Source organism: Chiloscyllium punctatum, chromosome 10 (genome assembly GCF_047496795.1).
Source record: "Chiloscyllium punctatum isolate Juve2018m chromosome 10, sChiPun1.3, whole genome shotgun sequence".
In the NCBI taxonomy this organism is placed as follows: domain Eukaryota; kingdom Metazoa; phylum Chordata; class Chondrichthyes; order Orectolobiformes; family Hemiscylliidae; genus Chiloscyllium; species Chiloscyllium punctatum.
The window spans coordinates 52141432-52158664 of NC_092748.1; the positions used below are offsets into that span (position 1 = coordinate 52141432).

At 40.6% G+C, this 17233-nt stretch overlaps 1 protein-coding gene across 3 annotated transcripts in view; it reads right to left on the reverse strand.

Moving 5' to 3' along the window:
* The window catches only part of osbpl6 (oxysterol binding protein-like 6), a 170288-nt gene that overhangs the window by 40711 nt on the left and 112344 nt on the right, over positions 1–17233 (reverse strand). For all 3 annotated transcript variants that reach the window (XM_072579124.1, XM_072579125.1, XM_072579126.1), the window contains exons 8-11: positions 16736–16839; positions 15642–15734; positions 12931–13099; positions 6169–6299 (exon numbers count right to left, since the gene is read on the reverse strand). In XM_072579124.1, coding sequence (XP_072435225.1) covers positions 6169–6299; positions 12931–13099; positions 15642–15734; positions 16736–16839 — 497 coding nt within the window. The remainder of the gene's footprint in view (positions 1–6168; positions 6300–12930; positions 13100–15641; positions 15735–16735; positions 16840–17233) is intronic.

Below are 17233 nucleotides of genomic sequence, written 5' to 3' on the forward strand. Positions count from 1 at the left end.
TGACAACCCTCATGGGCAATGAATAGCAGCTGCAGCACTTCTGGTTGGAATGTCCATGTGACTCACCGTCCATCCCCCCTTCATTGATCAGGCTCAGTCCACCATGTTGGGTATCTACCCTGACAATGGCTGCCGCATTGCTAACTGAAAGTCCCAGTCAGTGCAGGAATGTAAATGATTAATAATCAGCCTGAACTTGAAACCTGCCTCATACCAGCAGCAACCAAGCTGATCCTATGATACTCTCTGACAGTCAGGGTATAGTTGAAAGCTAGTTGGACAGAGGCCAATAGTGCAAAACTGCTGCCTACACCAATCTACACCGACTTTTAACATCCAGAGCTGTGTGTCGGAATGAGGCTTTTTCAATAAGATTGGTTGAGCAGACATGCTGTTGCTTCCCCAGTTTGCACAGTTCTCAGAGGCTGTAGCAGTGATTCAGTGATTTTAATCATTGCAATTAGCTGTGCAACGTCCCATAAGAATTCTGTGATCAAGCATAAGGATAAATATCAGCAAGATTAGTTTGTTTGACAACTGCAAAATATAGATAAGAATTTTCTTCATGACAAATATGAATAATTCAATTGTTAGCTTTGTAGGTCACAATTTAATTTTTTAATCCAATGCTTGTATTCTCTCCTTTAAAGTGACTGAAACCAGTCAGATTGTAAACAGCCTCACAAACAGCACAAAGAATAAACACTAAACTAAAATTATCGTACCTCTATTAATGGAATTCATGCTTCTGATCGATAGTAATTTAGAGGGAATTTTGCAAACAGTTTCACTTATAGCACATCAGGCATGAAATCAAATTTCTCCACAGTTTAAGTGTAGAGAACACCAATCAGACAGACAGACAGACAGCAATGAGTCAGTACAGAAAGTTTATAATCGCAATTAACGCCCTCATGTGAAATGGCTCATTTATGGAGTTCTATAGCAATTTTCATACAGTTCCTTAAGATCCTACTAAGGCTAATTAAAGAAAGCCAACTGAATACCTTAAGTTTGTCTTTAGGTTCCCATGGACACCCTGGCACAGTTTAGCTGCCTGCAGGCAGCCTTATGTTGATAGACCAGGGAACCAGCCCTCCAGGCCTGGCTGGAAGCTGCCCATGTCTACCTGAATGCAGAAGCATCTGCTAATTGGTTCAATGACAGCATGCATCACAGCCCCTACTGGTTACCAAGATCTATTTTTCAATGTAAGCAGAGTCGAGAGATGTGGTGAGGTACAGAGTGGATATCGTCAGCCTGTGTGGATATTTACAGTGCATTTTTTCAAATTACTTCACTGAGGTGTAGCATGTAGATAAGCAACTGGGAAGGTCAAAGATAATACCTTGGTGATATTTGATGACACTTTGTAGGAATGGAAAAAAGAATCTTTGTCGATGTTTAAACAGATAAAACCAACAAACTACAAACACATTCAGCTGGATGACAGTGGAGGGACACTGGAGGAAGATAATGTAACCAACTGTATCAAAGACTGCATAAAGGTTGAAAAGGGTGAAGGTGGATTTTTACCTCTGTCATGGTCACAAAGGATGTTACTTATACCTTTCATAAAAGAGTGAGCTGTTTTGGTACAGTGGCAAAGGCATAAACCTGTAGTTTTTTTTTGTTTATGAAACATGGGCATCACTGACTAGAACAACATTTATTGCCTAACCACAACTGGTCACAGGGCAGTTAAGGGTCAACTACATTACTGTGGGTTTGGAGTCATGTGTAGGGCAGACCAGGTAAAGACAGCAGTGCTATGCCTTAAAAGGGCTTTAGTGAACAAGATGGGTTTTTACAGCAATTGACAATGGCCCCACGGTCAACACTAGGCCAGCTGTGAAGACCAGATGTTTCACCAAATTCAAATTTCATCGTCTGTCATGGTGAGACATGAACTCCTCTCCAAAATACATGTTTGAGATTCTGGATTGCTAACCCCAAGACATTACCACTACCTCTCCCGCATTAGAGGAGAGAACATGGAACTCCAGAAAGATGAGCACGAATTTAGGAAACAACACCACAGTAGGCGAGGAAAGGGAGCTTGGAGATAGCTGGCAGTTTGCAAAAACAAAAAAGGTCAACGGTTGATTTATTTTGACTAAAGCAGATTGGAAGGAAAGGGAGAACCTGCAAAAAGAAAACTCTTCAGAATGGCTGCTGCCATGGGAGGGGTGGGTGCTCAGTGAGTATCAAGCCAAGAGAGCAGAACATAGATTTCATCGACAAGACAAGGTGAGAAAGGAGATGAGTATTGACAGGAGACAAACTACAGAAAGTACAAGTACAAGATCATCGCAAGGCCTTACAGGAAGTTTGATTCCGAGAGGCTAGGGAAAAAGGAGGAACGTGGCAAAGGTAGGTGACCTCGCTCCATGCAGTTGGCTGTGAGAGTAGACAATAAAAGGGAACTTAACAATGTCTGCTTTTTCAACCATTAATGCACATACCATTTATGTGAAATAACTCCACAGAGGCAGATATCCTGCTCTCAAGTCATCCTTTATTTACACAGAGTCTTTGACATTGACCCAGCTCCCTCAGAGTGCACAGGATGTCTGACACTCCTGTTTTTTTTTAAAACCCCCCCCAGTGCTTATTTTTTCCCCAGCACCCATGGTGTGTGTGTGTTTAGGTGTGAGACACAGTGAAAGACACAAGGTGTACGAAGCTTTAGTCAATTTCCACCACCAGGAAGAAAGGAAACACCCGAGTGGCCAGTGAGAAGCAGTGCCCTTCACAAAAGGCAATGCTGCATGATCAAACAGTGAGGGGGAGGGCAGGGATTAAATCAAAATAGAGTTGGAGGGGGAAAATAATGCACTCCACTCCCTGCGGCGCCCACCTCTCCCTGAACACCGCGTGCTCCTTCTCCAAGGACACCCGGGCTCTAACATAACCGCAGAAGAGGGGCAGGCAGTCGGCCCTAACGACCCCCTTTTTCCCTTCTAAGGCATATGCCTGCCTGGAAGAATCATCCAAGTTCTCTATGTGTTCCTTATTACTCTGCCTTGTTATTAGCATGTCATTTAGATAAATGGCAGCTTGGGGTATACCTTGCAAGATGTTCTCAAGGTATGCTGAAAAATTGCCATTTGAAGTAGTGTCAGCCTGGGCAGTCTCAGATTGGTACAAACCCTTTGGTATTAATTGTAGCATACTTTGCAAATCATCATCGAACTGCAATGAAAAGTACACATAGCTCATGTCCAGTTTTGCGAAGGATGGTCCCCCTGCCAGCTTTGTGCATAAATCCTCTATGCAAGGGATTGGGTATTTATCCAGCTGTGAAAAGCAGTTTACTGTTTGTTTACAAATCCTACAAAGGCAAACTGACCCGTCAGTCTTCACATCAGTGCGACCAGTGCTGCCACTCCGCAAACTGTGCTGGTTTGAGGATTCCTTCACTTTGTAGCCTCCCGGTTTCTGCCTCTACTTTTCCCTGTATGGCCAATGGCACTGGACAGGCTTTGCAGAATCATGGAATTACTTCATGGTCAACATCCGAGATGGCCTTGACTCCTTCGATAGACCCTGGACTTTTTTGTAAAACTTCGAGGTATTTAATTAAGACTTCACTCGGCAGCCATTTTCTGATTGAAAAATGTTGAGCCAATCTAGGTGAATCTTTCTCAAACAAATTTTGGCCCATTAAGCTTGGGAATGAGCCCTTTACTACAGTCAGTGGTAAATGAACCAGCTGCTTCTCCTAAGAGACCGGAATTAAAGTTGTACCCTTAATCTGCAAGATTCCCCTCTATAGATTCTCTGTCTAGCCGAGGACTTGTGCAAACTTATTAGTTGGAGTCCAGAGCAAGTTTTGTTAAAGATTGGTTGTGCGATCACTGAAACAGACACCCTGGTAATGACCTCCATTAGAACCAGGTAACTTATTTAACCAGAGGTTTATTTTAATTGGTTCCGATTTGGTTGTTGCTAGGTAATTTAATTGTTTCAATCCAGATGGAGTTGGGTTTTCCAGGGTATGCACTCTCCTGGATACCAGCATATGAGTTTGCTCACTCATGTGATGATGCTGTGGCTTTTAAGAGGTTATTTTGTCCTGGTTTCTTTTAAAAGAGATTGAACGAGAGGTGGCGACCTGTCCACTGAGGACCACTTGATTAAACAGCTTGGGGGAGGTTGGTTCTTTTTAAAAAAAACAGAACAGCCTGAATGGGTGTGGCCAACTCTCATAGATCAGGATTTCTGAGTAACCTCAGAAGAGTTGGAAGCTTCAGTGATTGTCTCCTGGCTGCTACACTCTGAATTTTTCCTTGTTTTATTTTCCTGCTGGATTGGAGAACCGGGAGAATTGATGTCTAAATTTTCCTTTTTTTGCCAAGGAGTGTGTTTATGGGATGTTACTATATTTTACCAATTAATTAGTAATAGTTACTTTATCTATTAATCTGTTACATTTCCAATAGAGTTGTTATTCCAACTTCCTCTTTCTTTGGTTGTATTTTAACTACATTGATTAAAGAAATTGTGCTTACCTAACAGTTATCTGGCTAATCGCTTTGCATCAGGAACTGAAACATTTGCTTTTAAAATCATGAAAATGTTAAGATCTAGGTGACCTTCTTAAAATATTTTGATGGGATCTGGTCTGGTCCATAAACACTAAATTTAGATCAAGTGGGACTCTTTTGCTATATCAAGACCATATACCAGCAGCAGCTACACTGGCTTGCTGGCTCATATCCTTGAGAAAATGTTAACCGTTTGGCTGAATCTTGACTTTGTTTTGGGGTTTTGCTATGGGCTGAGGTGGAGTCCCTCTGTTCAGGATATGTCCTGAGTGAGGCTATGGCAATTGCCTTCACTCAAGTGCTATTCCCCAAGCTCTGTCAGACTGGCGAAGGTGTCCACTTCCATTGGAATACCCTGCAGCTCGTATGCTCTAGGTACTGCATTTTTCAATGATAAAGCCAGTTGTAGTGTCAGTTTAAAGTCCAGTTGGGCTTCAGTTATTAGGCATGGTTACATCATTAATCTAACATAACACCGGGTCTCTCACCACCTCACTAAGGGTTAAACCAAAGTCACATGCTTCTGCCAGTCATCTTAACCTAGTCAAAGATCCTGATAGCAATTCGAGAACCAGGGAAATTGTGAGTAAAACTGATAGGATCTCAGAATTAGAGGCAGCTTATGGTTGTAATATTCTTTAACTGAAGTTTTAATATCTGGTGCATCAGAGAAAGTTGCGCTCCTAATAACTTAAAAAGCTGCGGGTCCAGAAGCTGTCAAGGGCTGTCATCTGCCCCAATGCATTTTTCTTTCCTGGGTAAATGACATTCTTCGCACATGCTGGGCCCAGTCTTCAATGGCAGGACTGAACAGATCAAGCTTTCCAAATAATAGCACAGTGCCTGAAAGGCTTCTCCCAACTCAAAAATGACAGAATTTCTTCTGGAACATGCTTTCCTCTAGTCACCACTGAAATAACTCCCCAGAGGCCGGTATCTCGTCACCAAGTAACCCTTTATTTACACATAGAGAGTCGTTGACACTGATCCAGCTCCTTCAAAGCCAGCTCTCAGAGTGAACCAGAAATCTGACATTCCCATTTATGTGTCAGCCAGGGCTCCCTGACTGGACCAGATCAACACTCGCAATCAGGGAATTCATTCTATGATATGCATCTGGCTGACCTCATTACAATCACTACAGATGAAACATCGTAACTTCAACTTACATTTCTTCTCGCTCTGACATGGTGTATCCTTTGTGACTTCAGCAAAGGAATAGTCAGGCTGACTGTACACTGACATGCTGGGATAAGATTACAGAGACTCAAATACAGCAGCAAGTTCGATAAAAAGAATTGCATTACAAATAGAACAAGAGTTAGTAAAGCTGTTTGCAAATAATCTTAACCTATGGCCCTATCAAAGACTGCTGGTCACTTTCTGGAAAACGTCAGAAGTCACACAACAGCAGGTTATAGTCCAACAGGTTCATTTGAAATGACAAGCTTTTGAAGTCGCTTTTACAACAATGCTCCTGAAGCTTGTCATTTCAAATCAAATCTGTTGGACCTGCTGTTGGAAGGCTTCTGGCATAGTCCAACATTGGCACCTCCACATCATGACTTTCCGGAAAGTCAAACAGCTGTTAAACTACAATCTCCTGTATATAAAGTACCTGGGAGAGTGTTCTCCTAAGGTTGAAGATTTGGGCATTGTGGCCAGAATGTTCTTGCTCCAACAGCATTTGCTTCAGCTGTTCCCTTTCTATTGCGACTGTGTTGAAGGCAGACTTTAAAAGACAATGAACTGTGAAAGGAAAACAGTAAAACAATATTATAAAATTGTTTAATTATTCTGATTCCTTATCAATCTGATATTATCCTACAATTTCATTTTTCAAAAAACTTTTGATGAAAAATATGACATTGCCACTGAACCTTGTCTATTTTATCACATTACTTTTCAAGAGCAACAATTAACTAAATAATACCACAATGTAAATTAAGCATCATTGCATCAGATGTAATTCTCTTTTGGAGATAAAAACACATGATGGTTAACAACAGCTGCCATCTGTAAAATACACTCCAATATCTTGGTAGTAGACATTGTGAAATAGTTCTGCTCCTCGGATGCTGCCTGACCTGCTGTGCTTTTCTAACACCACTCTAATCTTGACTCTAACCTCTAGCATCTGCAGTACCCACCTTTGCCACTGTGAAATAATCATGTGGTTTCAGAGTAAAAGCTGGCCAAAATTAAACAGTTTACCCTATGACAAATAACTTTCTAAGACAAAGTTCAAACTAAGTAGCATTCTTGCTTTTATCATTTCGTGAGACTAAGGGCCTGAGGATTTAACTATTTCAAGTTAAATTGCTATTTCAAGAAGGCCTTCTACAGATTTCCAGCTTCACAAAGCACTCCAAGTAAACACATATATTTTAACCTTGTAACCTGTTGCTATATTATAGCCTTGGGTGAAATGTTCTGCTCCATGGAGCAACATGAGCAATGATGAGAAAGTTTATGACTTTCCCCTAAGGATTTAAATAGGAATTTTAAGATTTTGTTAATAAACAGCAACTACCTAGTATACATTTTATTATTGGCCTGACTAATTTCTTTGCAATGTCCAATTCTCTTTCTAATCCCTGAGAGACCAGATGGTGAAAATTCCTGACATGAAACCCAGTGCGGGTTTGGTGGCAGCAGCTCGCTGCTTGCTTCTCCAAGCTGTCATCCAACTCTGTCCTCACCATCATGCTCCACATGCTCCATGGATAACATCCAGCTCCACCCTTCTTTCACACACATTGACATCAGGAAACCACCACCAACCTCGCCACATCACCAGGTCTGCTCTTGGATCAAATTACATACCACTTCGATCTATCAAGTCTTCACTTTGGAGCTCAGGACACCTCTGATCTGCTTGCTTCTGCAAGTCACATGAAGCACAGGGACACATGAATCTCATGCTTGACACAGGATGCATCTCCTGGCTCTTTGCTTCATTTCTTAGTGCTCAATCACTTTACACTGACTTTAAGACCGCCGACCTCTGACTTGTGTTGCTTCTCAGTACACAAGAGAGGCAGATACACACACGACAGAGCCAGCATGGACTGATGTTGATAGCCTCTTGGATCCCACTTAGGGAACACCTCTAACAAAACTGCCTGCTGTCTCTGTGCTTGCCTGCATATTGTAACAGAGTCATTAATAGTTGAGATCATAGAACATAGAACAATACAGCGCAGTACAGGCCCTTCGGCCCTCGATGTTGCGCCGACCGAAGCCTACCTAACCTACACTAGCCCAATAACCTCCATATGCTTGTCCAATGCCCGCTTAAATAGGGTCTTCTCCTGCCTGGGACTGAGCAAGTTCCTGGTCTCAGAAAGTTCTCAAAGTGTCAGGCACCTTTAGCATTTCTTGCGCGACCTGCTGCAGAAATATGTCAGTGATGAACACAGACTGTGCTCCTGAGTCTTACCTAGAAAGAGAACCCACTGAGGTCGACAGTCTCTGAGCTAATGGAGGGTGCAGGTGAAAGCCTTACAACATAGAACATTACAGTGCAGTACAGATCCTTTGGCCCTCGATGTTGTGCCAACCTGTGGAACCAATCTGAAGCCCATCTAACCTACACTATTCCATTCTCATCTATATGCCTATCCAATGACCATTTAAATGCTCTTGAATTAGCGAGTCTACTACTGTTGCAGGCAGTGCATTCCATGCCCCTACTACCGAGTAACGAAACTACCTCTGACATCTGTCCTATATCGATCACTCTTCAATTTGAAGCAACGTCCCCTTGTGCTAGCCATTACCATCCACGAAAAAAGGTTCTCACTGTCCAATCTATCTAACCCTCTGATTATCTTATATGTCTCAATTAAGTTGCCTCTCAACCTCCGTCTAACGAAAACAGCTTCAAGTCCCTCAGCCTTTCCTCTTAAGACCTTCCCTCCACACCAGGCACATCCTAGTAAATCTCCTCTGAACACTTTCCAAAGCTTCCATATCCTTCCTATAATATGGTGACCAGAACTATAGGCAATACTCCAAATGTGGCCCACCAGTGCTTTGTACAGCTGCAGCATGATCTCATGGTTCTGAAACTCAATCCCTCTAATAATAAAAGCTAACAGTCTTACCCCTGTGAGGGGTGAATATCTTCCTCCTTAGAGATAGAGGTGGAGCACAGGATCTCAAATGCTGGCCTCTTTTTAGCAGAGGGTTACTTTGAGTGTCTACAAAAGAGGGAATTAGTTGTCTAAGAGGAATAAGAATTTGAGGTCAGGAATGAGCTTGTACTGGTGGCAGTGGGAGAGCAGCTTCATACAGCACAATTAAACTGACTGAGTAGGTTTACCCTTCCCAACATGTACAGGCATGCTCTTCGCTGGCCAGACACAAGATTGTTTGCTCAAATGGCAGAAGGGTGCTTCAGTCCAGCATCCCTCTACTGGTTTTGTCCCCCTCAGTACAGTTGTAAGCTATTTTCTCCTGCAATGTGTCAAAATGAGGGATTGAGTATGTTAGAAATGAATGGAGAGCAGTTAGTGATGATGCAGAAGAGATGCTGAGGTATCCCCAATGATTGAATAATAAGCAGGATAAAATAGGGGAGATCCATTGCATGCATGCAGTAACAAGTTGTAGTCCATGAGCCTTTGAGAGATAAATGTGCAATGACAGAGTTAGTGGGAGTGGTGACCCTGGGAGTGAGAAGCAGCATGGAGAAGACAGTGGCTCTTAACATTGTAAGGCACTGGATATCACTGACCCACGTCGGTGATCCAGGTTTGCTGGTTCTGTTGGTGTGGCCTCATTTTCTGATTAGCAAGATACAGTACTGCTCTCCTCTCCACCGTCCCTCCACCAGTATCTCTAGTTCCTCTTTGGCTAACTGAACAGCTAAGTTGCTTTTCTCAGACATTGTCTTTGGACTAAAGGCGCAGAACCTGCCTTATACTGTCTGACGTGCTGTGGAGCTGGAGTTTAATCATGGTGCCAGTAGGGGTGTGAGAAAGCTGGGAGGTGGGGGCAGTAGTAAGCACTGTCACCCCTCCTACTATGCAGCTGTATGAGACGGAGGATGGAGAGCCTGCCTGCATTATTAATAATACGGAAGTATAACAGATTGCCATCATGGGACACAGCAAATCGGGTGCCATGAATCTCACTCAACAGAACACTGCCAAAAGAGTCAGCCTAAGACTCATCCAGTTTTCAATTTTTGAATATTCCAGGTCTCAATCTTCTATAATCTGTTAAGCAATCATTGAGATTTAGATATCATATTTAGGTAGTTCACAGAGAAATGCCATGGTTAGTTCAAAGCATTAATAACTTTATAAAAATAAACAAGATTCCACATCTTACCATCACAAACAACAGATTTTATCTGCAAGTCTGAATAGATAAACCAAACACAAATGCTTTTTCTAAGTGCTTTCTAAATGATAAATTCTAAACACACACACAAGTTTGTAGGGTGAATTTGTACTTATAGGATTATATTATTTTGCTCAAAAACTGCATGAATCCAGGTCAGATTCTGTAAATCCCTTTTTTAGATTGGAATCAGTCTGAACATTGGGGCACAGGCAGCCTCAAACAGGGCACCTCACATCTTCAAGGTATTATCTGAGATGACATGGCACCTATTGTTAAAGTTCATTCGAGAACGCAACTTTTAAAAATAGTTAAAATATGATAGAACTGAAACCAACATGGCCGTTCTGAAAGATGAGAGACTTAAACATTCCATGTCTTTTTCAATATATAATTTCAGTTGCATCACACTGTAAACTTTTGCTATAAATTCTGTCTTAAATGATCTTATATGCCACAACCATCTAATGAAGGAGCAGTGCTCTGAAAGCTAGTGCTTCCAAAAGAAACCTGTTGGACTATAACCTGGTGGTGTGAGATTTTTTAACTTTTCTAAATGCAGTTGTGTGTTAAGGTGACATTACCAATGAAGTGACAGTGCTTAATAAATGACAGAAGATAGGCAGCCACGTGCTGTTGAAAAGACATAAGTGCACTTGCTATCACTGTCAGGGCTTCCTCCATTCATTTTCTTCTGGATCTGCTGTACTTCACAATGAATCAGTAAAAAAACAACAGCTGAATTATTGAAACATATAATTTCATGGCAATGACTGCAATTGCTTTAGCAAAGGATTCTCATTAGTGCAAAGGAGACAAATTCCAAAAATTGTATTCTATCACCTTTAATACCTGCTGAAGGGTAAAGAACTTTAAATAGAAAGTCTTAAGCTTAAACCATTAATGACAAACTGCAGGCTTCTTCACTGTTGGCACAATTAGTGACACATTTGCATTAATCCTTTTAACCAATAGCGTGTGCAACACTGATAAAAATTTAAGCTTAGTTTGTAATATGTTATTAAATCACAACTGTTGAGTCATACCTGCTTTTAATTTTTAAGCTTCAATTCTCACAGAATGGGTTTAAAAGAAGGTTTGCAATAATTTCTACATAAGTGGAAGAAATAGCTTAAATTAAGGTGGAAGGGATGTTAAATATGATGAAAACATTTGTCAAATCCACATGATTAAATTGGAAGATCAAGGTTTTAAAGATTTCCAGTCAATGAATATATTTTATACCATTGGAGAAGTTTGCATTTGTCTGGAAAACCAGAATGTTAGCAAATAACCTCACTATTATTTAAAGATTTTGATTCACAGGGGAAGTTATACATTATTGCCAATAAATTTGGGGTGGCACAGTGGCTAAGTGGTCAGCACTGCTGCCTCACAGCACCAAGGTCCCAGGTTCGATTCCAGCCCCGGCGATTGTCCATGTGGAGTTTGCATATTCTCCCCGCGTCTGCATGGGTTTCCTCCAAAGATGTGCAGGTCTGGTGAATTGGCCATGCTAAATTGTCCATAGTGTGAGGTGCATTAGTCAGAGGGAAATGGGTCTGGGTGGGTTGCTCTTCAGAGGGTCGGTTTGGGCTGAAGGGCCTGTTTCCACACTGTAGGGTATCTAATCTAATAAAATTTATTTTGATCGTTCTGGATGGGTGGCAACAAGAAATTTTTAATTTTCTTTTATAAATAGGGAACTACATCCCTTTGAATTGCAAATAACATTCTGATGTATATACATATCCTCAGGGTCCTGAGATATGCAGGACAGAATTCTCACTGTTGAAAATAATTTCACAAACTCAACTCGGGAGAAACTTCACTGAATTTGTACAATTTCATTCTTTTGGATGGGATGTGGAGCTGGGGTGGGGTGGGGTGGGGTGGGGTGGATTGGGACGGATTGGGACAGGAGTGGATACCTCCACAGTTTGGCCTGCTGAACTGAGACAGCAACAAGAGCCGCCAAGTATTGAAGCAGACTGGTTAAAATATTCACCTTGAGCTCAGAAATTTCATTCCAGTTGTAAAAAAAAATGCCATAAAGCTAAAAACAGCCTCTCATTTTCTCAGCCTCAGACACTCCCCATGCCCTGCCCATGCTACCTCATGCACCTCACCAATTCCATAGCACTGATTCACTACCCCCGCCCAACGTTCTACTTTGCCCTCTATCATCGTTCTCATTCCATACACCATCCATGCCAACCTATACTCCCAATCCTTATGGCTGACTATACCCTCCATGCTAATAATTGGCCATCCGTCCATCCCAAACCCCTCATGCTATCCTGTCCAACATGATGCCAACTCATACAAACCAGTGTGACCACACCCCCCCCCCCCCCAAACTTTGTCCTTACACTTTCCATGCCAACTCATCTAGTACCTGCTAGGAGTGTTCATCAGGAATTACGGTGAGATGAGATTAAATAAATCTGTACTAAATACTTGGAATTTTAACTATGTTAATAAAATTAACACAAACAAAAGCCAATTTAACACATTCATATCCCTTCAAGTACTTTACTCATTGAGAAGCCAAACGTTTATACTCACAGCGCCATATTAAAGAGAGTTAATTCCTTAATAGCCTCGCTAAGCTTTCAATGAAACTGCTCATCTACAAGGCACCTGCTGAGATGATTGGTTATGCAAGCAATTAAAAAGCATTAAATTTAAGAGTAATTTTCTTTCCTTGACTAAACTGGATTCAGTCTTTACTACTTAAATCACACAATTGCTTTATCAATGTGTAATAAACTGATTGAGTAACATTAGTAAAGGCAATATATCAATAATGTTCATTTGGGTAACTTAAGGAGGATTCATTAAGTATGTTCCATATGATTCAATGCAAAAGTGATGGAATAATCCATCACGGTTTGATTATTTTTAATTTATTTCATTTGTCATACACATGATGAATTGTCAGATCTCAGTCATATGTGTTAATAGCTAAACGACTCCATGAACAATTACAAATTTACTTATAAACCATTTCTAAGAATACAAGTACCTTTTTGTGCAATTTGACAAAACTCTTCTTGAAGTTTAGTATAATCTGCAGTAGAATCAGGGGAGTCCACAAGTGGACTTGGCTGAATTGGATAGTCTCCGATGTCAGCAGAGAGATTGGGATTTGAAGAGTGCAAACGAAGTGGAGACATAGGGGCGCTCGAAGGAACCTGCAAGTGTGAACAAATTAGCTTAGTAATGCCTTCGTAACATCGTTTTTCCCTGGAAGGTCAAAGCAATTATAAACAGAAAACCATATCCACAATCTCAATGTATAATCATGGTGATTTAGAAAAGTATATAGATGTTGATTTATAGCCCAGAACAGAAGTGGTTTAATCGTTCACAACATGAGCCAAATTCATCACAATTAGCAAGTGAGCCCTTTACAATAAAAATGTTTGAGTCTTACAGAATTATGATTACATGGCACTTCCAATGTTTTTTGTACATGGTGGAATTTTGAACATCTTTATTTATCTTACACTCAGTTTCTGTCTCCACATATGTATTTCACTAACCATACATGCTGCCACACACGCTATGTTTTGCCAACATGTTTTACTTTTGACCTTAACTGCACTAAATGGAATATGGGAAGTCTGCAGGATAACAACTGACCCAGTTCATTTAACCAAATAGTCCTCATGAGCAACACTACTTTCAGAATGGAAGATAACCACTGCTATCAGACCAGGTAACCACAATTAGATCCGCATTATATTTGCAGTTATTACACTATGTACAGATTTCAGTAGTGCAGATGTCAGACAAACAAATCCTACCCAATGTAATTGGTAACACGAATACTGCCAAATTGTTTAGCTCATTTCACAGATACAACCTAATTTGCAGTTTATGAAAGTTCAGATTTCCAAGCGTGCACCTATACTTGGGCAGGACTGGAGGACAATTGCCAGATGTCTTGGTCAATTCTATAGACCACCTTTTCTTAAAGGCAGCCCTTGAAAATTTTCTTAAGCAGACTAAATCTTTTATAGCCATGGTGTGTAGGGAGCCAGAGAAACCTCAAAGGCTGAAGGTAAGTTTTTGAAACCTTTGCTACGGGACGACAGTGCATGATATGGCAGAAAATGAATCAATTCAATGAGCAATCATTAAAAGAAATAAACTATTTCTGGTGGAATCTTACATTCTGACACGATCCTCTCTCAGCCTTTCCCTACACCCTTTACTAAAAGGATGGCTCATACAGGTTTGGGTTCTCCTCAGTGGCTGCTAAAAGACAATCAATCAGAATCCGTGTTTATTGAACTGAATTTTTGATGGATTGGAACTCTAATGCCAGCTTTTTTTAAAAAAGGATAATCTGGGGCAGGACTTAGAGGACAACTGTTGGGCCCACTTAGTCTCTTGGTGAATTTGAAGGACAGGTACTGTTGCTGCTGAGGTGCTGCTCAGTTGGCGATAGAATAAATGGTTAGCAAGAGTCCTCCTGCCAGATTCTGCGGGGGAGGGGGTGGGCCTTCCCTTAAAACAGAAGGCCGACCCTCCACCTGGTAAAACACCAGCAGTGCAAGGAAAAAGCCTTTAATTGATCAATTAAGAGATACAATTGACATCTGGACAAGAGAGCTGTCCATGTCCACTGGCAGAATGTCATGGCAGCAGAATATTTCAACGCCCCTTTGGTTTCTCTCACAATGTTTATTGCTCTCCCCACTCCCACCCTTCACATCCGGTAAAATATAGTCGATATATAGCACATCTCAAGCTTGCAGAATACCCTTAAGTACTTATTGGCTAATTAACCAAGAAGAAACCCACTGTTATCACAAGGACATAAGAGATAAATAATAATGTAATATGTTCAATTTAAAATACTTATTCAAACATTTTACTCTGGGTGACGGATAGAGTCATAGTCATACAGCATGGAAACAGACCCTTTGGTCCAACCAGTCCATGCAGAACTTAATCCCAAACTAAACTAGCCTCACCTGCCCGATCCTGGTCCATATTCCTCCAAACCTTTCCTATTCATGTATCTAAATGTCTATCTAAATCCCTATCCAAATGTCTTTTAAACATTGTAATTGTATCTGCATCCACTACTTCCTGAGGAAGTTCATTCTACACTCAAACCACCTGGTGTAAAAATAGTCACCTCGTCTTTTTTTTAAAATCTCTCTCCTCTCACTTTAAAAGTATGCCCCCTGGTCTTGAAATCCTCTATTCTAGGGGAAAGACAGCTACCATTAACTCCATCTACACCTCTGATTATTTTATAAATCTCTTTAAGGTCACCTCTCAACCTCCTACGCTCTAGTGAAGCAAGTCCCAACCTATCCAGCCTTTCTTTATAACTCAAACCTTCCAAACCCAGCAACATCCTGGTAAATCTCTTCTGAACCCTCTCCAGCTTGATAATATCCTTCCTATAACGGGGCAACCAATACTGGAATACTGTACAACCTCAACATGAATTCCCAACTCCTATACTCAAAAGGACTGACCAATCAAGGCAAGCGTGCCATAAACCTTTTTAATCACCTTGTCTACAAGTGACACAAACTTCAATGTTGGGTTATAGACAATTTCAAAAACTGTGGAATTGCTATTTCGATGACAATATACGAAGTTATTTTACCACGACTGAAACATTATGGCAGCTTATGCAGCAGAACAAAAGGCATGATTGTAACCCATCTCAGATAATATGCAACATCATCATAAAGGTGAAGAGAGTACCTGAAGCTGCATTTTTCCATCTTTGCTGACACTTTTTGTTCTCCATCTTCTGGTGACACGCTTGTCTTTCTTTGTAATATCTATGCAGTTAGCCTACATTACAAAAACAGTTAAAGTCAAAGACAAACATGCTGTTAAATTTACAAACTAGAGCACAACAGAGACCAGGGCAATTTAAAAACTACAATTTAGAAAAAAATAATCTAGACTTAGTTTGGCACGATTTACCAGAACCACATGAAAACAAATTAATTCTCAAGTATCTATCAGTTTATTTTAGTAACCGCCTTAATTATTTCATAATAAGCTCACAACAGTGATGTCACAAGCTGTTTATGCCCTTCACACAAATGTAAGATGACGTCAATTTCTGAAATGACAACTGCAACTTACAAAAAAAAATTGAATTTCCCCTTCCCTAAGCAAGAAAGCTTGAATCAAATGTATCAGGAAATGACTCAAATACTATAATCTAACTTCAGCATTCTGCCAAGTGTTGGTCTATTCAGGTTTTGCCTTTCTGCTTTCTGACGCTATCTCAATTTTCCATTTAATTGGTCTCATTTACTCTAAAATTACTATTCTAAGTTTAGGTCCTTCGTTGCAAAGCTGACCAATTTGTCCACACTAACTAGCTTACTGAAAACAACCTTGCACTCTACGTTTTATGTAATTAGGTAGAAGCAACAAAATGTTTGCTATCTTTTTAACCTCTTAGAATTGGGCAAATTGCTGAATTGCATCTGGCGTGAGAAAGATCGATTTGGATTTATTTGTTTATAGTTCACCAAATTGATGTCTATTAAATCTATGTTGAACACAGAAAATGTAAAGGTTATTTTACCAATACATAAAATAGTCATGATTCAAACAGCGCTTCTAAAAAGCAATTAAAAACTCAATGTTGAACTATTCTTGAGTTCCTGAATAGGTTGCATACCAAGGTAGTTGGCTGTGGTGTCATAAGTGATCTCTTTCGCAGGTGATCTCTCTCTCTTTGTAGATTTACAATGTGAAGGGGTTTAAAATGGTACTTAATGACAATGGGAACAAGTGGGTCCAGCAACATCATAAGGCAAGGGCAGCATCTATACCTGCATATCAGTGAAATTAGGCGCAGACTGTGTTCTCTGTAGGATTTCCAGATTTTGTAGTAGTTTACTGAGTTCAACTAAGCTTGATTGGCAATTTGCGAGATCTGCAGAAATAATAAAAAGTGTGAATAACCTTGATAGTTTCATCTTTAGATCCAAGAACATGGATAGAAAAGGGGGTGGCATTGTGGTAACAATATGAATGAATAATTCAGGAGCCCAGATTGATGCTCTGGGAAGATAGGTTCAAATTCCATCACAGTAGCTGGTGAAATTTAAATTTAATTAATGAAATGATCGGGAAATGATTGTCGATCATTGCAAAAAGCCAACTAGTTCACCAACATTCTTTAGGGAAGGAAATCTGCCATGATTACCTGGTCTGACTTACATGTGACTCCACAAATACAATATGATTGACTATTAATGGACCAGGCAGTGACATTCAATGATGGGCAACAAATACCAGCCATATAAGTGACACCCAAGCCCCCAAAA